The sequence below is a fragment of the Schistocerca gregaria genome, chromosome X (assembly GCF_023897955.1).
Source record: "Schistocerca gregaria isolate iqSchGreg1 chromosome X, iqSchGreg1.2, whole genome shotgun sequence".
Lineage (NCBI taxonomy): Eukaryota > Metazoa > Arthropoda > Insecta > Orthoptera > Acrididae > Schistocerca > Schistocerca gregaria.
Window position 1 is genome coordinate 566,008,149 of NC_064931.1, and position 23,764 is coordinate 566,031,912.

General features: G+C 41.7%; 1 protein-coding gene across 2 annotated transcripts in view; it reads right to left on the reverse strand.

The window, feature by feature from the left end:
- The window catches only part of LOC126298442 (rho guanine nucleotide exchange factor 17), a 950,787-nt gene that overhangs the window by 357,076 nt on the left and 569,947 nt on the right, over positions 1-23,764 (reverse strand). For both annotated transcript variants that reach the window (XM_049989771.1, XM_049989770.1), the window contains exon 2: positions 11,366-11,443. In XM_049989771.1, the coding sequence (XP_049845728.1) occupies positions 11,366-11,443 (78 nt within the window). The remainder of the gene's footprint in view (positions 1-11,365; positions 11,444-23,764) is intronic.

A 23,764-nucleotide genomic window follows, 5' to 3' on the forward strand; every position in this document is an offset into this window, starting at 1 on the left:
GTTGATCCTCTTTTCTCTTGTTTAGACTCCAACCCTGGGAGGACCTTACACTATCTTACTAATCGCGTGTCCTTTGATGTAATGGGATGGCGATTTATTATATAAACAATAACACATGTTTGGTCTAAGGAAAATACTACTCAATGGAAAAATGGAAGCGTAACGAAATTAAATGAACAGTGAACATTTACGCTTTGTTGCAAATACAAGTTTTCTTCATCTTCCCAACAAATAAAGCGAATATTAATGGAATGAGTTCCTATGCTTGTAACAGTACTGAATACTGAACGTTGTTAATAAGCCTAACATACGCTATTGACACGAAAACTCTGAAAAATTAAATTAATGCTGCAAAGAAAGCCACGTAGCGGACACTGATGGGAAACATTTCGTAACAGCTTCCCGAAAGCGCCCTACTGTGTAATTAACGTCGCTGATAGGTTTGTAACTGACAATAAGCGATTATCGATTTGTGCCATATGTGGCATACGCTGCGTAGTGGCTTAACGTTTCATGTCGCGGGTCACAGTATACCAGGTAACACGAAATGTGTTTAACCCCAAAAAACTGAATGGAGAATAAATTACTAGAATTACTCACAATGGTATAGATTCTGCCATTCTCGTATCTTCATTCACTTCTGGCCAGGGATACGTATTAGTAGCCATATTACTTGTAGTGACGCAGAATTTGAACTCTACCACTCTGGATTTTTTCCGCACGATGTTTGGGAAATATGCTATATAATATAATTCATACGGATGTTAATGATTTTTACCGTTTTAATTATCAAATATAAAACTAGAAAGCGTTTGTTTTATGTTTTCTTTATTGCATGAACGACGCAGAGATCGGGCGATGGCTGACGGCTATTCTTCACGCGGACGGAAATTTCACGTCACCGGATTTGTTCTTCACGTAATCAACGGCCGTCTGTCACAAGACTCCCGAAGCCGTCCCAAATCTCCTGCGACTATTATTACTATTCATTGAAACAAAATGAACAACGTGCGAATGGTGGTAAGTTCCTGTGGGACCAGACTGCTGAGGTCATCGGTCCATAGGCTTACACACTGCTTAATGTAACTTAAACTAACTTACGCTAAGGCAACACACACACCCATGCCCGAAGGAGGACTCGAACCTCCGACAGGGGGAGTCGCACCAACCGTGGCAAGGCGCCTAAGACCGCGTGGCTACCTCGCGCGGCTATGTATAATTGATTGAATATCTATTTTGTAATGAGTTTATATCCTGGCCGTGCACAAGTTAATGTTTTACATTATTTAAAGTTTTTGTAAACGTGGCACTGTGTCTTTTGTTTTAATAAACTAACGTGAAATGACTTTGGAGATAAAAAGCAATAACTGAGTTTGCCTGATTTATGATTCATACACGCAGAAATTTATTTTCGTGATGTGTTTTTATGAAAGTTTGATCAAATTAGTCTATACATTGAAAGGAGTATTTATACTGTGAGCAGTACTAAAGGTTCCCAGCAGAACGAGATCTTTGGTTCTCAAATAGATCGACGTCATTTATTTTAACTGAGTAATAAGTGTATTCTAGAATATGATAATCTACTTTTAGAAGGTGAAGGTAAAATATTTAATTTTAACTTAATTAAAAATAACTACGAAGCCGGAAAGTGGAATACCTTGGAATATCAGTGCAAAATACAGAGATCTGATGTATTTAGGTGAGCGCTTTATTAATCATACTCACTGGCTGAATAAGCAATGCACCAATCAACACACTGCGATGAATTTAATCCAAAATGTTAACAAGAGGTCATTATACGTTCTCGTCCCTATTCTGTTTGATGAAGACGAACCTGTCAACTAACAAATAAGAGTGGTGCACACTTGCCTGTATACGGTCGATGAAAATAAAATTCCGAGAGTATCATCCGTCGTAACGAAGTATCGATGCTACGTGTCATGAGACATTACACACTATGCTTACCTACAGATTGGTAAGCGTCAAGGGAGGCAGAAGGTGGGAATAATGTAGTTGAACGTCCCGTTCACAACGAGATTATTAGTGGCAGAGTATTAGCTCACATTGAACAGATTCTGTGAAGAATATATCGTGAGAATATTGAAGGGGCCGGCCGGAGTGGTCGAGCGGTTCTAGGCGCTACAGTCTGGAACGTGCGACCGCTACGGTCGCAGGTTCAAATGCTGCCTCGGGCATTGATGTGTGTGATGTCCTTAGGTTAGTTAGGTTTAAGTAGTTCTAAGTTCTAGGGGACTGATAATCTCAGATGTTAAGTCCCATAGTGCTCAGAGCCATTTTTGAGTACTGAAGGAGCCATAACAGTATTCGCCTGTTGTCATTATTTAGTGAAATTACAGAAAACGTAAATCAGTATGGCCAGATGGGGATTTGAGACCCGGCATTAAAAGTAACTGTCGAGTTTCCTGAGCCCCTAACGTTCGGAGAATATTTCGACCATTTACTTGGCGTCTACCATGGGAATTAGTATCTGGTGCTTGGGCCAATGCAGTTCGAGAGCAGAACATGATTCATGCTGCGACGAAGCATGATATACCGGGCAGAATTCGAAGGGAAGGTGCGGGTTTAGATGATGGGGGAGGGCACTGCCTTCTTGTGTAGTGCTTACTGAGAAATTTGCGGGTGAAGAAATTACAGCAGGGTCACGGAGATGGTTTAGGCATTGTTGGTTAACGTAGCAAAGTCACACTTGTGGGCTATGAGAATGTCCAACTATCACTGACGAACGGTTCAACCGTCAAAGGAAGACAGAAAGACCTTACTAACTTTGCAGAAAACAAACAACGTATCAGTTAAAAAAACATGGCTGCTGAAATGGCCGAATTATGAAAGGAGCTACCCTGTGGGAAGCAGGAAAAATGAAGCGCCTCAAAATAGTGGCGTAACTGTGAGAATGAGACCTGCAACTTGTTGATAGTATGACAAATAAAACGTTATTACCTCTTCCACTCAAGGCTGAGGATGTGGAAACTCCTGCTGTGTTAGTAAACGTAGTAATTACTGAAAAGTTCAAAATTTAAGTTGACGGTATTAGGCACACAAAGAAAACGTGCATACATCTGATAATTGTATCACCGGAGGATGAAGGTGACATTTCTCACAACGGAAATAATTGTTTGAACTCTAAGGATTCCCCCTACATTACATTCCCGTAAACTATTCGAACGAAATAATGATGAATGTATGAAGTTGCGAGCATTCAGAAAGAAAACTACGTTAATTTAATTCTGAGCTAGTATCAACAATGGCGAACTCATTAAAGTAAAGTTTATGTTTTAAACTGACATAAGGTTCTTCAAATGGTAATTATAAAGTGATTTGTACGGTTTAAAGACTATTAGTCAAGATTTATATGAATGGTTCTCCAAGGTACAAGCTATTGATTGTCAAACAGCCATCCGGAGTGGCCGTGCGGTTCTAGGCGCTACAGTCTGGAGCCGAGCTACAGATACGGTCGCAGGTTCGAATCCTGCCTCGGGCATGGATGTGTGTGATGTCCTTATGTTAGTTAGGTTTAATTAGTTCTAAGTTCTAGGCGACTGATGACCTCAGAAGTTAAGTCGCATAGTGCTCAGAACCATTTGAACCATTTTTTTTATTCTCAAACAGCGCCCTTCACCGTAATATTTGGATGGTCTTCTGTTTTGTCCAAACACTGTAAATGGTACCAAAACCATGAAACATGCACCAGTGAGATTGGAAACAAGCCGTATGATCAGCTGCACCATTCTGAGAGTTGTTTCAAACAAAGGGGTTGACATTGGTTCGGTGAACGCCTAAATACACTTTGTGATCAAATGTATCCGGACACCTATCTGAAAATGACTTACAAGTTCGTGGTGCCCTCCATCGGTAAAGCTGGAATTCTATATGATGTTCGCCCACTCTTCGCCTTGATGCCGGCTTCCACTCTCACTCAGATGCTGGGAGGTTTCTTCAATAATGACAGCCCATTCTTCACGAAGTGCTGCACTGAGGAGAGGTATCGGTGTCGACCGGTGAGGCCTGGCACGAAGTCGGTGTTCCAAAACATTCCAAAGGTGTTCTATAGGATTCAGGCCAGGACTCTGTGCAGGCCAGTCCATTAAAGGGATGTTATTGTCGTGTAACCACTTCGCCACAGGCCATGCATTATGAACAGGTGCTCGATCGTGCACTCTCCACCCCCGAACTGCTGTTCAACACTAGGAAGCAAGAAGGTGCTTAAAACATCAATGTAGGCCTGTGCTGTGATAGTGCCTTTTCGGAATGTGGCATCAGCTTAGACTTCAAATACAAGGAGAAGACAGCTGATGGTCAAAGGTTCGTTTTCAATTGCTGGTTTGGTAGGAGCTCGAAAGAAGATACCGTTTACCTTACAAATTCCGTTTATAAAATAATAGCTGAGTACTTGGCATTGCCCGGGTATGTATTTATTACGGTCTTCTATTACTCCAGTTCCTCCCCCCCCCCTCCTCTGTTTCCATCTCCTCCTCCCTCTCTCTCTGTGTCCACCTCCTCCCATCCCTCTTTCTGTCCATCTGCTACTCCCCTCTCCCTCTGTCCATCGGCTCCCATCCTCTAAGTTCATATCCTCTTCCTTCTCTCTCTTTCTATCTCCTCCTCCTCCCTCTCTCTGTCCATCTCCTTCTCCTCCCTCTCTCTGTCCATCTCCTTCTCCTCCCTCTCTCTGTACATCTCCTCTTCTTTTCCTTCCCTGACCATCTCCTCCTTTCCCCTCTCTCTGTCCATTTCCTGCTCCCTCTTTATCTGCCCATCTTCTGTTTTCTTTCTCTGTCTGTCTCCTACTCTTTCCTTTCTCTGTCCATTTACTCATCCTTCCCTTTTTCTGTCCATTTCCTCCTCTTCACTTACTCTGTCCATCTTCCATCTTCTTCTCTCCCTTCTCTTTGTCCTTTTCGTCCTCTTCCCTTTCTGTTTACGGTCCCTCTGCTTCTTTCTGTGTCCATTTCATTATGCCCTCTCTCTGTCTGTCCATCTCTTTCCTGCCCACTCCCTCCACTGTATCACCCCTGCTCCAATAGGGGATCGCTGGTTCTTTTTCCCACGTTATTTCTTTCCAGACAGTGATATGTGTTCCAAGTTTGGTTGAAATCAAAATGTGGAACATACATAAACATTTTTTTAGTTTGTGGATTGAGAATCAGTTTTTAAGAGGGCATAGACATCCACAAAGCTCAAAGCACACTAACCTCGAGAGAAGACCGCACAGAACTTCACGAGAAAGAAGGACATACACATCACATCACGTCAGAGTTAAGCTGAAACACTCATGTTATCAACTTGTCTCCTTAACAACTAATATTAACCAGGACGCCTCATGACGACACTGCAGATTAATTACTGTACATACTGCGCATTCATTCTTTACACTTTCGATTCACGAATGTATTGCGAAGAACACATAGTAATATGACCCTATGAAAACTGAAAATGATGTGCGTTTGAATCTAACTTATGGGTGTAAAATGGGCAAAGGGGTGTAGGCCCCTCCATGAAAAACACGACCACACCAAAACACTACCGCCTCTGAATTTTACTGTTGGCACTACACACGCTGGCAAATGACGTTCACCAGGTCATTAAATGTTTATGCTCCTTACACCAAGCGAGGCGTCGTTTTGCATTTAACGGCGTGATGTGTGACTTGTGAGCAGCCGCTCGATCACGAAATCCAAGTTTTCTCACCTCCCACCTAATTGTCATAGTACTTGCAGTGGATCCTGATGCAGTTTGTAGATCCTGTGTGATGGTGTGCATAGATGTCTGCCTAATACTCATTACAACCCTCTTCAACTGTCGGCGGTCTCTGTCAGTCAACAAATGAGGTTGGCCTGTACGCTTTTGTGCTGTACGTATCCCTTCACGTTTTCACTTCACTATCACATCTGAAACAGTGGACCTGGGGATGTTTAGGAGTGTGGAAATCTCGCGTACACGTGTATACACAATTGACACCCATTCACCTGGCCATTGATACCCAATCACCTGACCACGTTGGAAGTCCGCGGAGCGCACCATTCTGCACTCTCACGATGTCTAATGACTACTGAGGTCACTGATATGGAGTACCTGGCAGTAGGTGGCAGCACAATGCACCTAATATGAAAAACGTATGTTTTTGGGGGTGTCCGGATACTTTCGATCACATAGTGTAAGTTTATGTCTCGAACAGCCTATTTGCCATCGTTCCAATTCGAGGTAACTCTAGGACGACGCCAGAAGTTGTCTTTTGGTGTATAGTTGAATTTTTAATACTACTGAAAGTCGAACTATGACCAAAAATTACGTGGACATTCCGACTGATGAAGTATATCCGATGGAACATATTTTGTTTGAAACTGCATACCAGTACCCTAGTTCTTAGTTTACCAATAGCGAGACGTTGGACTCGCATTTGGGAGGACGAGAGTTCAAAACTCTGTTCGTCCATGCAAATTTCATTTAATTACTTATTAACTTACTGAGTAGAAAATATTCGAGAAACTATGTTCAGTAATTTAAACAAAACAAAAAACGGTGACTACGTTGTACCCATTATGCAAAGGGTACCAGTAATGCTACTACAAGGTAAATGTGGTCTATCACTGCACTTGTTTTTGGACCAAGAAAAAACTACCTGAGAAGACTCTGAAGCAGGAACGTTTCTCTGAACAGACGTAGTGTTATTAACAACCCTAAAACTATAACTCTACGTCATTTCGCTGCTGTTACATACGCGTTCAAGTTGTTCAGTGGTAGGTTGCGAACATCTGTGGAATTGGGAAAGGGAGATTATGGCCGTGTCTCGTGGAGAGTTTGAATTATTATGAATGGCGCGCTAAGATGGCTCAAATGGAACATTACTAGCTGCAAGAGTTAGAAATTCGACTTGGAGTACGGCATTTAGTTTTACCCTGTCACGTGCTTCATGAAAATGAGTCCGCTATTAAAAGGAATAAAAGTTTTCATTTGAGACTGAAGAGTACGTAATTCATAAGGTATGATACGGCAAAAGAATTGTGCTGATGTGGCCCCGTTAGCTGTGCGCTGCAATACACGTGGCCGCCGGAAGCCGGAGCAGCGTGGTGAGGCGGGTGAAGATATCGCGGAAGACCTACGAGGACGTCTCTGGCCGTGCAACGTGACCTCTATTAAAGAAGACCTTCAGACTGTAATGACATGTCCCAGAAAGATCTGCACCCTGAGTATGAATGACGAGTGTCGTTTTGACAAATCTCAACAAAGACCATTTACAAAATTTTACAGGAGAGATATGTTTCAGTTGTACTCAGTACCATTGATTAAAAAGAAATTAAAAAATATATTATCGGTCGTCCATGTGGATAGGGATTGAAGAATAAATGAATAAAGTTCACCACTAACGGCCTTTATTGAGAAAACAAAAGTAACAAATTACAATTTTTCACAAAACTCTTTATTTTATTAAGCTGTGCGTTATACACACATTTTCTAAACATTTAAATTCAATGGGATCTTAAGTACGCTACACACTGAAGATAATACCAGAATTAGAAGTTAACGATGTATTAGTAAATTTATATTCTTCTTGTAAGTTAATAAACATATGGACAGAAGAGTCCACAGTAAAAAAACTGTTTCCCACTTTCTCACATCTTAAACCCATTATAAAACTCATTGTCATACTTTAAATGACTAAAACTATAGTTCATATTTCAATGCACTGCTTAGATTTAACGCTGTGTAAAATCCAAAACAACACTCAAACACTCTTCTTTTTAATGTAAAGGTACTTCATAATACACGATTTTGCCTTCAATAGAATTAGAATTCCCTTGTACAGCTTTTGAACAGAGCTTTTTCCTTTCTTCTTACTCATTTTCAGAAGAAGACATTAACTACTTCACGTTATTAGCTTTATTTTTGCTCACGTGATTCATTGATGGAAGTCTAGATGCTTCAAACGTTACTGAAGCACTTCTCTGTCCATATTTCGGCATCTCGAGGTATATCAGTGAAACAAAGTATTTTGAGAAAGGTATTGTGGCCTGGTCTTAGGTTTTCTTACAATACATTTGGAGATTGATTTCGTATAGTAACTATACCAGTCTTCACTCCAAACTTCAACCTCCCCAAACTTTCTTAAAACGTCATAATATTCTAAGGGAAGAGTGACTGTTTCGTGTTTTCTTAGTTCTTTTTCAATAACGCCAAAAGTCCCGTCAGGAGGCAAACAGCTATGCCCAGGTACTGGGAAACAATGCCAAATTCCTTTAAATACCATTGATCTTTCAATGTTACTAAAAGCTTTGCCATAATTGTGGAGTTTTTGTTGTGGGAGCCACAAGAACCAGAAAATAATCTCAGACTTAAATTTTCTGCGTCTTGGTTTGTTAGATCTTGCTCTAAACAATGATAGTCTTGAAAAAATAAGTATAAAATAATCAGTTTAGACAATTATTTTCATTCTACAAACCTTTTGTTTACGCTGTAAATAAAATCAGACTTACCTGCCACTTTCCTGAATGTTGAGACACATAAAGGGGTCTCTCGGCCTTATTCTTCTCTTATATATCGGAGTAGTTTGAGATTAACACAGATCTTTGTTTACTTTTATCGTCTTCCTCCCCTCTGCGTATTTTATGCAAGTTTGCTCTCATGTATCGTAGTAAGAAATTACCATGTTCAGCTTTTGTGTTGTTCATATACAGGCTACCTCTAAAATGAATAAGATCATGTTGTTTCAATATGGTTACAGTCTGCATTCAGATCTTCATTTGATAATGCAGTCGTGCACTTCTTACTCTTTTGACGTTGACAACCTCTGCTTTGTCTTCGACTTTTAACCTTCTGAGCTGTTTCAGAATATTCTGAATCTTCTAACATCTAAATAATGATGTTCAAACAACAGCGTTCTACAACAGCTACTAATCGTATAGTAAAACAGTGGATAAGCATGGAAGAGAATTACGCGGGAGGGTATGTCCTGTTGTCTAACAATCATTTAGTAAACAGTTGGTTTATCTTGTAGGGTATTGTGCGACTGTACGACAATAAACAGATGCGAATGTAGAGGCTTTTAAATTTAAGTTTCAAACTTAATGTTTTAAGTTTCAGCCACGTAGTGTGAAAGAAGGATTAGTTGATTTTTGCGGAATCTTGGAAAAAAAGAGATGTCGAGTTTTGTGAAAATTTACATTATTCACGCGCCTTTTACAGCCGCAAATATTCAAATTTTCCGTATTTTTGTAAACCTTTGTGTGAGGCTCGTATTAAAGTACCAGAACTCATTAAAAACGCACTTTGAAAAAAATGGTGTTTGTCGAGTTTTATTAAACCGAGCCTGTTATTTGTCTTTAGTCAACTGGCGCAGATCATGGCCCTTCCCATTCGACGCACTAGGTCACCGCACTCGCACATCGTCAGTGTACGATGCTCGAATACCCATGCTGTGACATGCCGTTCACAGCGTTATTGTGTTATGAAGGCAATGCCACTACTCAAGTGAAAACTTCAGAAACCTGTTTCAAATTTTCAAGCCCATGTGTAGTGGCGTGCTCGTTGTCTCTAACTACCTTGACACTCTAGGGAACCTTTCCCGAGTATTACTGTTGCGTGTAGTCCTGCCTGCTGCTGAAGCCTTCAGATTGTGATCGCGGAAAATGACTTACCTGTAGCAGTGTTCTAGTGTCCTACTCTCAAGGCAGAATGAACTCTGCAGTTCGTCAGTGTCGTGTTCTTGCTGTGACTGTCATCCCACAGTAGTGTCACAGTTACAGAGCGATCTGGCTCAGTGTTTAAGACACTTAACTGGCATTCGGTTGGGAGGCGCGGGGGTTAAAATTCCCATTTCGCTCTTGGGATAAATATTTCCTTTGTTTGCTGTCATGTTGCGATATCCAAGCTAGATTATCCGTTTCTCCTGAGTTCTCAGGTTCCACATTCACATCGCCACCGTAAGACACTACGGCGTCCGGCAGTAATCGAACAGTACGAAAATTCATCTAAAAATTCTGTAGTTTTGTTAGATGGCCTCTTTCCAACAATGTCGATGATTCACTGCTTTTATGGCTCTTCTCTTTTTTTCGTTTTCTTTTACTGCTAATATAAATGTCACATTCAACTTTCTCCGTTTCCAACGGACACGATACGTGTTTGCGTCCAGAAAGACGCTAAGTCATCATTAACAAAAGGGACTATGTGCATGGTTCGAATGAGCATTTGTGTACGGAACCATCTCGGAATGCGAGTGTAGAGATTTACAGAAGTCTCTGACTTAATTACGATGATCTCCGTGGAATTTGAAGTCAGACGTTCTAAAACATTGCGAGCGAGTTGGCGGATGATTTAAGCCACAGAACCCATGTTCGGGAGGACCGAGTGACGAATTTGTATCCGTAAATCCAGCTTTAGACTTTGGGTAATTTACTTAAATTGCATCGGTCGAATACTTCTGGAAAATATTGTGAGAGAGTTTATGCTCCATTCTTTCTCAAGAGAGGAAGTATTTCATCTTGAATTAGTTCGATGTGTACGGAATTTTAGTCTCAAACCTTCCCCCAAAATCTGAGTCCATTGTCCTAACGCAAGCTACAGCTCGACCGGTTGTGGCGCCGTCCCCTTGGGGATGTCATCCAGTGGTAAGGCCTCGTCTACCGATAGGGTTGGAGGCGATTCGCCATAACGTCTCTTCCTTCTGATTTAGAATTACGGTAGCGAGATGTTTTCTTATACATTTTCCATTTAGATTCCTCCCTCCATCCTAATCATTTTACGAACAGACGGCCTGACTCTTCAAAAGATGAAAATAAAAATAATGACAGAAAACTATAAGGAAATTCGAAAATCACAACACCTGATTTCTTCATAACTTGTCTGGCAGAGAGCGACGTGCCTCAGTGTACAAGGAAAGAATATTCAGATTCTAAGGGCTCAGCTATGGTGGCGAGAGAGTGTGAACACGACGAAATGAAAAAAATAGCTCACTGCCTCATACAGAGCACTGACGTCTGTGAGAACGTCTTCAAAAAATGAATAGCGCCATCACTAACAATAATACATATAGCTTTCGTTTATCATTTAAGTTTATGTATGGCGTAAACATGACCACGAGACACCAATCATTGATAAAATTATGGTCTCCGACCCACTAGGGCTATGATCAACCCCGAGAACGAGAAATAGTTTTATTTCAACGTGTGTCCAGCTACAATGGTAATAAGTTGATAAACCCTAACAAATTTTTGTCAGCCACATTTTGTAAAAATGCACATTAAATTTTTATAGTATTTTTGTATACATCTGAACAGCGCTACTTTGTATGCGGACGTTACATATTCGAAGCTACGTGCTTGATAAAGTAATGACATTGAAAAGTGGTACTTACGAAGACTAGAATGTGCAGTGACTCCACGTAAGATCGTTCCGTCTCCAGAATCTCGACAGCAACATGAGTTCTTGTGTCCTGAAAAAGACAAAATAAGAGTGAATGGAGTAGCAAACGAATGAAACACTAACGAATGAAGACTGACATCTTTATAATGGCATAGTCAGCATCTGAAACATAGATAACTGCGAAATCCTCATTGATTTTTTTCTTTATAGTGTAAGCATTCATGATAAATACTCCTTCCTACTTTTCCACAAGAGCACGAGACGACCGACCGGGCAACCGATTTCATTCCGCATTAGTCCACAACAAAACAAATGCTGTATTAAGCTTCAAACAAATCAATCAGTTACTTGCACAACGTTTAGTTTTGAGGAATCATGTCACTAATTCTTCTCAACAATCAAAAACTAAAGGAAGCATCAAGATTTACCAAACATTAAATAAGTTACTCGTCAATGCATTAACTACGACTTAGTACAGAGCGTCTGTTTGCGGTTTCGTTAAATGGTCTCCTTAAGGCTGCAATACGTAATCGATAAATTCAACAGCATGTGAATGTGTTTACTTCGTATTTTCAGGAAAGTTCAATGTACTCCAGGATTTCCTGTAGCAGTAATCATCTTCTGTATTATTTGACAGAAATATTGACAATAAATAAATAGTAAGACACAGAAAGGAAACATAAGAGACTAGACTTCCTGTCATGTAATGATTGTACTTTTAGACCAGTAAGAGAACTGATAAGATAAACACATTGCTATCTACAGCACCCTACATCCGAATTACAAAAAGACACTACAGAAAGATATGGAACTTGGAAAAGGTCACTGGAACACAACCAGGGGCACAGACGCTATATCTCCTCATCTGCTCTTCCTCTGCAGAATTTTGATGGATTACAATACGTCCTAACAACAAGATTAGAACTGGTTAACTCTGGGTCTAGCATCAACATGCTATAGCTTGATACCCACCTCCATCGTAAATCAATTGTTTTCGCCACTCTGCCAGTGTCTAACCCTATGTAATTACTTCTGACATTATATTGGCTCCGGCTGCAATCCTGGTGATGGGCATTTACATTATCAAAAATGGGAGAGCAGGTGTCGAGCTAGACATGATGTCAATAGTGGACTATCGCCACACACAGTGCAGACAAAGTACTCCCCCTCCCAAACAAGATAAAAAATCCTGTACTTCGATATTCAAGATAGAGGAAGTGGGTCAAATTTTGGAGCGTTGCTGCCATAAACGATTTGGAGCTTCACATATTATTATTATTATTATGTATAAACAATTATAGTTTGAGTACTGCAGCAGAGCGTGAGTACTGGAGCAGGCAGTGCCGGCCAGAGTGACACGCTTTCAGAAGCCCTGTCACTGTCCAAGGTGTCAGTGTCCACCCACAAAGCAGATGGGTTGGGAATCTCTGATCGACTGGGGTTATGCTGGCCGCTCATGAGATCCCAGCCAATTGGGCATTGCGGACATAGCGGACCGCGCACCTGTAGACCTTTTTTATTGGGACATTTTTTTTAATGATTTATGACTGCATCATCAGCAAAATACACATGCCTGAGCTGTAGAGAAGATCTACATCCATAGCACAACTCAATGTTTCTCATGCAGCCATCTGAAGTGTAAAGAACCACATCTTTCTTTCTTTCTTATGCATCCATTTTGTAACATTGGGTGTGCCCCAATGAGCGGTATAGTACCTCTAAGCTTCTCAGTATATGTAAACGAATTATCAGAAACAATTGGCAGCACCACAAGATTGTTCGCTGACGGTACTGTTGAGTGCAGGAGACTCTCTTCGTTGGAGGATCTTAAGGAATTGCAGGAAGACTCGGACAAAATGGTTCAAATGGCTCTGAGCACTATGGGACTTAACATCTATGGTCATCAGTCCTCTAGAACTTAGAACTACTTAAACCTAACTAACCTAAGGACATCACACAACACCCAGCCATCACGAGGCAGAGAAAATCCCTGACCACGCCGGGAATCGAACCCGGGAACCCGAGCGTGGGAAGCGAGAGCGCTACCGCACGATCACCAGATGCGGGCATTCCTATGAACTGCTAACAAGGGAAACTTTCCATTTCACCCCTCTCAGATTTAGTGATAAGCTTTCCCAGTGGATAGCCCATCAAAAACTGAACATGGATCTAGCATGAAAACAGAAAGAAGGTGTACTGAACTGTGGAAAAATAAGCAAAAGAGAAACAGGGAATGATCCAAGTTCAAGATGTGCACCATCGAGTAACCTGCAAGAACAGTGGTGTCGTGGTTGTGTGGTGGAGGTGCTGGACTGCAAACAGGGAGGTCGGCGTCCAAATCTCCTTTGTTCCATAATTATTTTTCAGAAGATTATGAACTTCCTGTCCGGTCATTGACGTGTTTGTTCTCCTTCTGTAGTCTTGGTAATTGTCATATTATACATTGGTTATAGAATGAGTCATGTGATAGGAATATCTAACTGTCACAAGTAAATGTGATGAATAGTGAGAGGAGGCAAGATGCTGCATAGACCTCTCACAGAAATGAAAACAACACATAAACAGGAATGCACTATATTAGAACAAAGGAATTGAGGAGTCAAAACTGCCAAATGGAATTCAAGAGTCGTAACACGTGGTACCCGTGTAAAACAAATACGAGGTATGTACGTCTGGAGGCCTCTTCCTTACACCTCACTGTTGCAAACAGACGCTACACCACGATGTAGACACAATTTTGAGTACAGCGAAGAGACATGTAAATGACAGGACAGAAAGTTCATATTTTGTGAAAAAAATAGAGAACGAGGGAGATTTGAACACGGACCACCCGCTTAGCAGCTCAACAAGGTAACCATAGAATCACAACGCGATGGCTAGCGAAATTTGTGCGATGTTGTACATATTGAGCTTGGACCATTCACTGTTTTTATTTTGCTTCTTTTTTCACAGTCCATTACACCATCCTCCTATTTTCACGTTTGATTCATGTTAAGTTTTTGACAGGCTGTCCACTGTGCCATCTTACCACTAAATCTGAGGACTGTGGGATGGCCAGTTTCCCTTTAAAGTGTGTAGCCCTGGTCTCTGTTAAAACTGTTAGTGTTTATTGTAATTTTAGTTATTTTTCTATAACACAAACCTAATAATATGATGTTTGAGACAAAACTCTTGTCTTTTCAAATGTCATTTTATGCCAATTATATTTAATGTCCATGGCTGGCTTCTCAAGTCCCCTTTTTTAAATACGCAGTGAGCGCGCTACATAAATCTCAACAATACTGTGAATAGTTTGAGACATATAAATGCCACCACATTCAGAGGGGACACCATACACACCAGGAACTCGAAGACCTATGTTATTCTTAATGGGGTGTACCATATCCCTCGTCTTGGAGACAGGGCCAGAACACTGGCCTCACTTCATGTCTCTTCAGTGTGTAACCTATATTGCTATTAGTTGCTCCACAGTACGGAAGGAATGCAGTTGACTGATCCTTTTCTGACGATTCACGAGGCGTATTTGGTCGGTGGCACCTGAAACACTTTTTCAATTTCTCCCTTGCTGTAATCATTTTCTCTGAACAAGTGCCAGCTGGTGTGACCGAGCGGTTCTAGGCCCTTCAGTCTGAAACCGCGCTACCGCTACGGTCGCAGGTTCGAATCCTGCCTTGGCCAGGATGTGCGTGATGTTCTTAGGTTAGTTAGGTTTAAGTAGTTGTAAGTTCTAGGGGACTGATGACCTCAGATGTTAAGTCCCATTGTGCTGAGAGCCATTTGAACCATTTGAACAAGTGCTTCAAATGCTAAAATTCAGACACGGTATCGCCATCATCAGAAATAAACTTTGCCCTGTGTACTGAAGTGTTCAAGACTACTTTCTTGTGTACAGGATGGTGAAAACTGCTGGCTTTCAAGCACGAGTCAGTGTGTGTAGATTTCCTGCATACTGAATGACCTATGCAGCAACAAATATTATGAGATGGTAGCTGGTATATCCATGGCATCCCCACTGTCTCTAGCTGTCGTGAAATTTTTCATGGATCACTTTGAGGAGCGAGTTCTTACTCTGTGAGGCTGCATCTGTTTTGCTTCCTACGGTATGTTGACGCCATCTTCTTGAAAATGCACTCCTGCAGCTTGTCGACGGCATGGTGTCCACCCCAACATTAAATTTACTGTCAAGTTGGAAAGATATGGCAAGCTTCCGTTCTTGGATGTTTTAACTGGGTGGAAGGCAGGGTGTCGGCTTGGGCATTCAGTGCACAGACAATCTACGTACACTGTCTAGTACTTGAACACCAACAGTTTTCGTCACCCCATATGCAAGAAAGCGGTCTTGAACGTGTTAGTACAAAGGGTGAAGATTATTTCTGATGACAACCATATAGAGTTTGAATTTCAGCATTTGAAGCACATGTTCAGTGAAAATGGTTACACCAATGGAGAAAATGCAGACTTGCAGGTGCCACTAATGAAATACTCCCCATGAATTGACAGAAGCGGCCAAGTCGGCTGCATTCCTTCCGTACTGTGGAGCAACTACCAGCAATACAGGATGCATGCTGAAGAGCACTGGGGCAGTGTTCTAGCCCACCTCCAAGATGAAGGGTATGTTACACCCCTTAAAGACAACATAGGTCTCTGAGTTCCTGGCGTGTATGGATTCCCCTGCGAATTTGATAGCATTTACAATAGGTCAAACTGTTGGTACTGTTGATGAGCATTGTGTAGGGAACTAATGACATGTTAAACAAAGGGAACTTGAGAAGTCAGCTGTGGCTGAACATTCCCTGGAAAATCACATAAAATACAATTTGAAAACACGAGAGTTTTGGCTCAAACATAATCATATTGGGATTCTGTTATAAAAGAAGCGGCCTATATTAGAATAAACAGCAACGATTGTAACAGAGACCAGGGGTACACACTTAGTAGGGCATGGGTCCAGGCTTTGGACATTGAGTGAAAACAAAGATGTGAAGCCTGATGCTTGTAGGGTCACACGAGCGGCAGTTTGAAATGTGTGCCAGCCCCTCGCGCTATCTGTTGTTACTCGGTCTCACGGCAGGCTTAAGCAGCTTGGAGCTGCCCAACTTGCCTTATGCACATGTGTCACTCTAGGCCTCTCTTGAATGTTCCAGATCCTGTCATTGCATTTATATAAGCAAAGAACGGTGCCAGCCCTGATAGTGTTTTAACTCCTGATGACAATGACAGAGAGAGCATTCAAAAGTTTTAGTGTTTAATTTTTTTTCTGCACAGAAAGCGCAGCAACCCACTATTTCTCTCCACCAGACGGCGTGTCAGTGTCCTTGGGCAACAACAACACCTTTCCGCTGTCTCTATAGACTGTGCGCATAAGGAGTTGTTAATTGTGATCTGTCTACCATCATCTTTTTTCTCACAACAAGAGGAACACAACAAAAACTGCAATGGAAGAAAGTGTAATATGTAAAACACGTGACGAGGAAGAAACGATAATGGTGTGGTCATACGTAACATCATCAGCAAACTCATATTTTATGTTTTCCTGTAGCAATTGGCCTGTGGTAATTAAAATGCACTGTTTTTCTGAGCTACATCTTAGTGCATTTTTAGTTATACTGCGTCGCCAAGACAACAGCTTCATCCTAGTAAAAGAGCAGAATGGCACGTGGGACTTCCAGTCAGATGTTCATACATCTAGGGCGCAGGGTTCTCCTGGTGTAAACAGCAGCAGACAAGGCCAAGCTGTGTCTCGTGTTGCCAATCAGCGAGAGTGGCACCGTTCGACGGTCGCTTGCTACGCGATTAGCCACTGCTTTCAATCTCCCATATCCCAACACCGGCAGAAAACAAAGTTCTCGCACCGGAAAAGATTGTGTCGACATACTAGCAATTTATCACTATGTACTCCAGACAGTAGTAACTGCATTTTTAGATCAACTTTGCCCATTTTACACCTATAAGTTAGACTCAAACGCACAGCATTTTCAGTTTTCATAGGGTCATATTACTATGTGTTCTTCGCAATACATTCGTGAATCGAGTGCGTAAAGAATGAATGCGCAGTATGTACAGTAATTAATCTGCAGTGTCTTCATGAGCCGTCCTGGTTAATATTAGTTGTTAAGTTCTGTGCGGTCTTCTCTCGAGGTTAGTGTGCTTTGAGCTTTGTGGATGTCTATGCCCACTTAAAAACTGATTCTAAATCCACAAATTAAAAAAAAATGTTTATGTATATTCCACATTTGGATTTCAACCAAACTTGGAACACATATCACTGTCTGGAAAGAAATAATGTGGGAAAAAGAACCAGCGATCCCCTATTGGAGCAGGGGTGATACAGTGGAGGGAGTGGGCAGGAAAGAGATGGACAGACAGAGAGAGGGCATAATGAAATGGACACAGAAAGAGGGAGAGGGACCATAAACAGAAAGGGAAGAGGACGAAAAGGACAAAGAGAGGGGAGAGGAGAAGATGGAAGATGGACAGAGTAAGTGAAGAGGAGGAAATGGACAGAAAAAGGGAAGGATGAGTAAATGGACAGAGAAAGGAAAGAGTAGGAAACAGACAGAGAAAGAAAACAGAAGATGGGCAGATAAAGAGGGAGCAGGAAATGGACAGAGAGAGGGGAAAGGAGGAGATGGACAGAAAGAGGGATGGGAGGAGGTGGACACAGAGAGAGAGGTAGGAGGAGATGGAAAAAGAGGAGGGGGGGAGGAGCTGGAGTAACAGAAGACCGTAATAAATACATACCCGGGCAATGCCAAGTACTCAGCTATTATTTTATAAACGGAATTTGTAAGGTAAACGGCATCTTCTTTCGAGCTCCTACCAAACCAGCAATTGAAAACGAACCTTTGACCGTCAGCTGTCCTCTCCTTGTATTTGAAGTCTAAGCTGATGCCACATTCCGAAAAGCCAGGTTACGATACTGTTTCAAATATTTCCCAAAACATAAAAAAACGCAGTTTGAGAATGATATAATTAAGTACAGGAATTTTAACGTATTAGCATCGCCTTGAAAGGACAGTTTTAAGTTTACCTGAAGACAAAACGTATATATTATCAATGGAAGTATACTTAAAAGTTTTGTGTTTAAACTGTTATGTGAAGAATGACGTTTGACAATGGAGTGTGTAGTTGTTTAAAAATAAAGTGGATAGAGCGTTGAAAAGGAAAAAGTAATAGAGGAAACAAAGTAGCTTTGATAAAATTGTCATCTTAACAAAAAATTAAGAAATTATTCTAAGTATCTGCGTCATCTCTGATATTCTACTTATTTGGAAATCAAGTGGTGAAATATTCTCACTTTTTTTTCGGTAGTCGAGTCTGTTAATCTACATCGATACTATCAGAGGAATTAAATCTGAGAGCGATTAGAAGCAGCTTATTTTGATTTTGGTCATAAACACGTTATGTCGGCTTTTGCCTCTGCGCAGATGAAAACCAAAGCGGGTGACGTTTCCGTATACTGGTTCGCCGCCGGTGTGCATAGAAGAAGAGCCGTATATAAAAGGCTGCCATAACCACGACTTGGAGTCGATGAATTTCATCTACTCGTGAGATTTCCGTGTCACACAATGACAGTATTAGGACTTTGACGGTGAGACGCGGTGTTAAAACTTTCTTTTCTATTGCATGTGATGAATACCAAGAAAATAAAGTTATGCAAATATAGCTATAAACTGGGAACCAAAGTTTTTCAGAATGCTTCAACTAAAGTTCTTATGATAAAGCACTCGCTGAGGCTAGGTACTTTTCCATGATACCATTATGAGAGAGAGAGAGAGAGAGAGAGAGAGAGAGAGAGAGACAGACAGACAGACAGACAGGGGAGCGGGGGAGGGGAGGAAGGAGAGGGACTGGGAGGGAGAGAAGTAATTTTCTGGCTCGTGGTAAACGCTGCAGAAGAAATCAGTGTGACCTGTCCACGACAAAAGTTGTAGGATTTGTAGGGTGAGATGATGATGATGTTTGGTTTGTGAGGCACTCAACTGCACGGTCATCAGCGCCCGTACAAAGTCCCAATTTTTACACAGTCCATTTTCTTTTCACAATAGAATCTAGTCACTCTCACAAATGATGACACTGATGATGATGATGAAGTGATGAGGACAACACAAACACCCATTCCCCGGGCAGATAAAATCCCCAATGCGTCCGGTAATCAATCCCGAGGCCCCGTGATTCAGAAGCAGCAACACTAACCCATAGACCACGAGCTGGGGGTTCATTTGTAGGGTGTAATGCTACGAGAATGACACGTGCCTGGAAGAGCGCCGGAGAGAATCAGACGAGTTGCAAATCTGGCAGTGAACCACGAAATGTGACTTCATTAAAGGATGAGACACCTCATCCACTTAGCAGTGGAGGAACTTGGAACCTAATCTCCAGAGGCGGCTTAGCAGCAGCGCACTGTTACATGTGATTCTCTCACAGTCTGCCGGCTTCTCTATACTGTGGACAAAATGAACGTATTCCTTCGCGCAGGATACTTCCGACACCAAACTAATAATGCCTTCAGCTAAATTTAGTTCTTCTGTGGAGCATCGACTGGCTACACATAACTTTTTTCAGTGAACTTCTTTTCAATCTGAACCGCAGTGCTGCTCAAGTATACGTGGGACGCTATAAAGGCGAAAATAATCTACCCGAGAGAATTTACCCTGCACAACTGCAAACGCATGCCTGGAGTGATGGGGTGGGATACTATTATGAATATGAGCGATTCGTTTAAACTATAGAGACTAACGACACTGACTTTTACAGCAGGTAAATTATGGAACCTCTCATAGCACCAAGCATTTAAGACATTCCTGAAACTTTATTCAAAAAGTACAATATTCATCCACATGAAGAACTAGTCTCTGCACTACAGGTACCATTTCTGTCCAAAGCCAGACAACAAATGTAACTTACAGTCGCTGTAAATGTCTGAGATTCCGTCAGCAGATGAACAGGATAGAAGAAAGGTTAAGATTTAATGTCCCATCGACGACGAGGTCAGTGGAGGCGGAGCACAAGCTCGAATTAGGTAAAGCTGCTTCATTGTAATTTACACCAACTAGGAATGGGGAACGGACCGGGCGATATGAACTTTGATATAATAGATCCAGATACCGAAAGATGGAATTTGATTAACTCGGCGGCCAATAGAATATCGAGAGCACTACTGTATGAGTTTTACAATAGGGAACATAAGGATACTGATGACGAAGAACGAGCCGATATACCTCATAACCAAATGAGTCAAGATTAATGACGTTTTAGAGCGTGTGCATACAAGAAGAAGGGCAGCGACAGAATGACATTGGAAAAGTGAGGACGAAATCTCATTGGACATTCAAAGTTCGGAAGGAAAGGACATGGTGATGAGTCTAAATGGGATACTGATGAGTAGGCTAATTAATTGTGTAAAGTATATATTTAGAGTGCATGATTGTTTAAATTGTACCAAAAGAAAATTATTCACAGGAACCAAAATGGTAATGTGAAGGCCCGAGTGCTGCCGAGCCATGAAGGATCGTGTGGCAGTAGTTTAATATATGGGTAAATTTAGATGTAGAGAATTGCATAGTCAGCAGACTTGAGCAATTCGAAGACCACTGGTTCCCATTGTAACATAGGGTAGGGTCCTGTGGTGGTGGGTTTTTCTTTCACTTTTACTTCAGTCTTCTCGCTCTTTCATTTCTATATTTTTCTCTTGATAAGGCTGTACAACTTCACTGTAGACGTTTAATATTGTACATTTAATATCACACTGAAAGAAATACTGAATGTAACAACTCTCAGGATGGAGAAGGCGGATGGAACAGCGATAAATAAATAAAAATAAATAATAAACGTCGAGAAGGAAGTCGGCTGTGTCCTTTTCAAAGAAAGCATCCTGGAACTTATGAATTTAAAAATCTTCCCGGCAAACTGAATGTTCAAACAAATTTCGGGCTTGCAGCCGGTCGTCGTTCAATACATCCCCCGATATTCCAACTGGACACATGCTAGTAATCTTGAGGTGAGGAATCGAAGTCTTCGATGACTCACCTGAGGGTGACTGGCAGGTGACTAGATGAAATATCGAAGGAATTATCGAACGGCGGCCGGCTGCAAGCCAGGAATTGGTTTGAACATCGTGGAACTTGCTTTAAATGATACAGGAAACATGTTTCGGCTGAAGACTAGCTCGTGATGCTTGTATAGTAATTGGCACGAATATATTTTATCTATAATTGAAGACATCTGTATTTTCTTACAGTAGTACATAGAGGCATAGCGTAATACTGATTTCAAGCATCTTATGTTTCGTTGTAGGGCACATTTACTCGTTCCTATGTTGCTATGTGGAATATTATCAAAATATCATTCAGTTCTGACGATTTATTAAACATTTTCTACAAACATCATTATGATAAATAAGAAATTCACTTGGCTGTAGATTATATATAGAAAACCCAACCAGATCTGGATATCGTTTCAACATAATCTTTTTCATTGAACACATGCTTTGTTCACAAATGTATGAAAATTATGTTTGTGTGTTAAAACTATATCCGTCTTTGAAAGGATGCTACTATTCTACCTCCATCTCAACAACTTTCAGTTACAACTTTTTAACAGGAAAGAGTGCTGCGTAGAGGCCCTTGTAGCAGAAACTAATCTCCGCCCGAACAGGCCATGAAGGCTCAACGGTACTGACCGGCCGCCGTGTTATCCTCAGCCCACAGGAGTCACCCGATGCGGAAATGGAGGGGCATGTGGTCAGCACACCGCTCTTCCGACCTATGTCAGTTTCCCAGACCGGAGCCGCTACTTCTCAATCAAGTAGCTCCTCAGTTTGCCTCACAACCACTGAATGCACCCCGCGTGCCAATAGCGATCGGCTGACCGGATGGTCACCCATCCAAGTGCTAGCCCAGCCCGACAGCGCTTAACTTCAGTGATCTGACGGGAACCAGCGTTACCACTGCGGCAAAGCCTTTGGCCCCTTGTAATAAAATCCACGTAAATTAGCAGGACCTACTGAATGCGTGGTCTAATATCGTGAACGGATGGAAATGTAGCAAATTTTCTGGTTAAACCTGTGGTGAATAAAATACAAGGTGAGATGGTTGAACGTGAAGGCTCAGGGCTGTCGTAAACGTCTATATCTCAACCAAAGTAAGCACCAAATTTTAAAGATTCAGGGCTACATCACGCTGTCTTCACCGTCTATCTGAAACAAAAATGCTAAGAAGTGATGTTAATTTTAATCTAAACACTGAAAGGGGTAAGTTATTTTCGTGCCCTCTTCGCAATTTTACATTCCCTGCCACACTACTGTCTTGTTCAATACTTCCGCCAGGTGTATATTTGTCTGTCACATGCCAGTGCTTGGAGGAAGATTTTCTACTAGAAATTTGATTTTATTTCGTACTCCATTTAGTGATTGGGATCAGCAGCCTCGTTTCTTTGCGTATACGGAGTGCTACTGTAGTGATCTGCATGAGATGATAACATGGTGACATAGCTTCCTGTTAGAGGTAGTTACTTACTTTCGTTCTTTCCCTGCGAATCGTGGGAGAGTTCATAGGCTTTTTTATGCCTGGCTGATGGGAGCAAGTAATAACAACAGAAGTGACCCTATCCGCCATTTTTAAAATCGAAACCTTTGATTGACGCAGTAGAATTCTCTGAAAAACTTTCTAGAACTTTCTGGAACTTTTCTCTGTTCGTAAAGGCCCTGGGGACAACGGCCACCCCAGCTTTCCCAACGCCTCTGGTTAACTTAGTGGCCCACAATTTTTAGCGGGCGTCAGGGATTGGTCACTTGCCCTCCCCCCATAATGAACTGACTCTGGACACAGCAACCGGCGGGAGGTTTGTGAATTTAGAGACACACTTGGAACGAGCAACCAGTGGCTACAGACGTTCTGATGGAGCCTGGAGTTAGATAATAAGTCGAGTTAAGATTTGCAAGTTAGGCAGCATTTAAACCTGTTGGTATCAGCACCATCAGAGTAGGTGGTGATTGTATTCATCTTGTTGCCCTGGTTTGTACTTCTTCGCGTGGTCATGTGGACTGAAGAGTTTGAAAAATGTTCAAATGTGTGTGAAATCTTATGGAACTTAACTGCTAAGGTCATCAGTCCCTAAGCTTACACACTACTTAACCTAAATTATCCTAAGGACAAACACACACATCCATGCCCGAGGGAGGACTCGAACCTCCGCCGGGACCAGCCGCACAGTCCATTACTGCAGCGCCTCAGACCGCTCGGCTAATCCCGCGCAGCGACTGAAGAGTTTCTAGCAAACAGAACACAGAACGTCATTCCCAACCGAGAGAAGTCGTCAGAGGTAAAAGTGACTTTAGTCGTCCGCGAAAGGAGTGTTAGAAGACCATTACTTCCCACAACACATATAAATG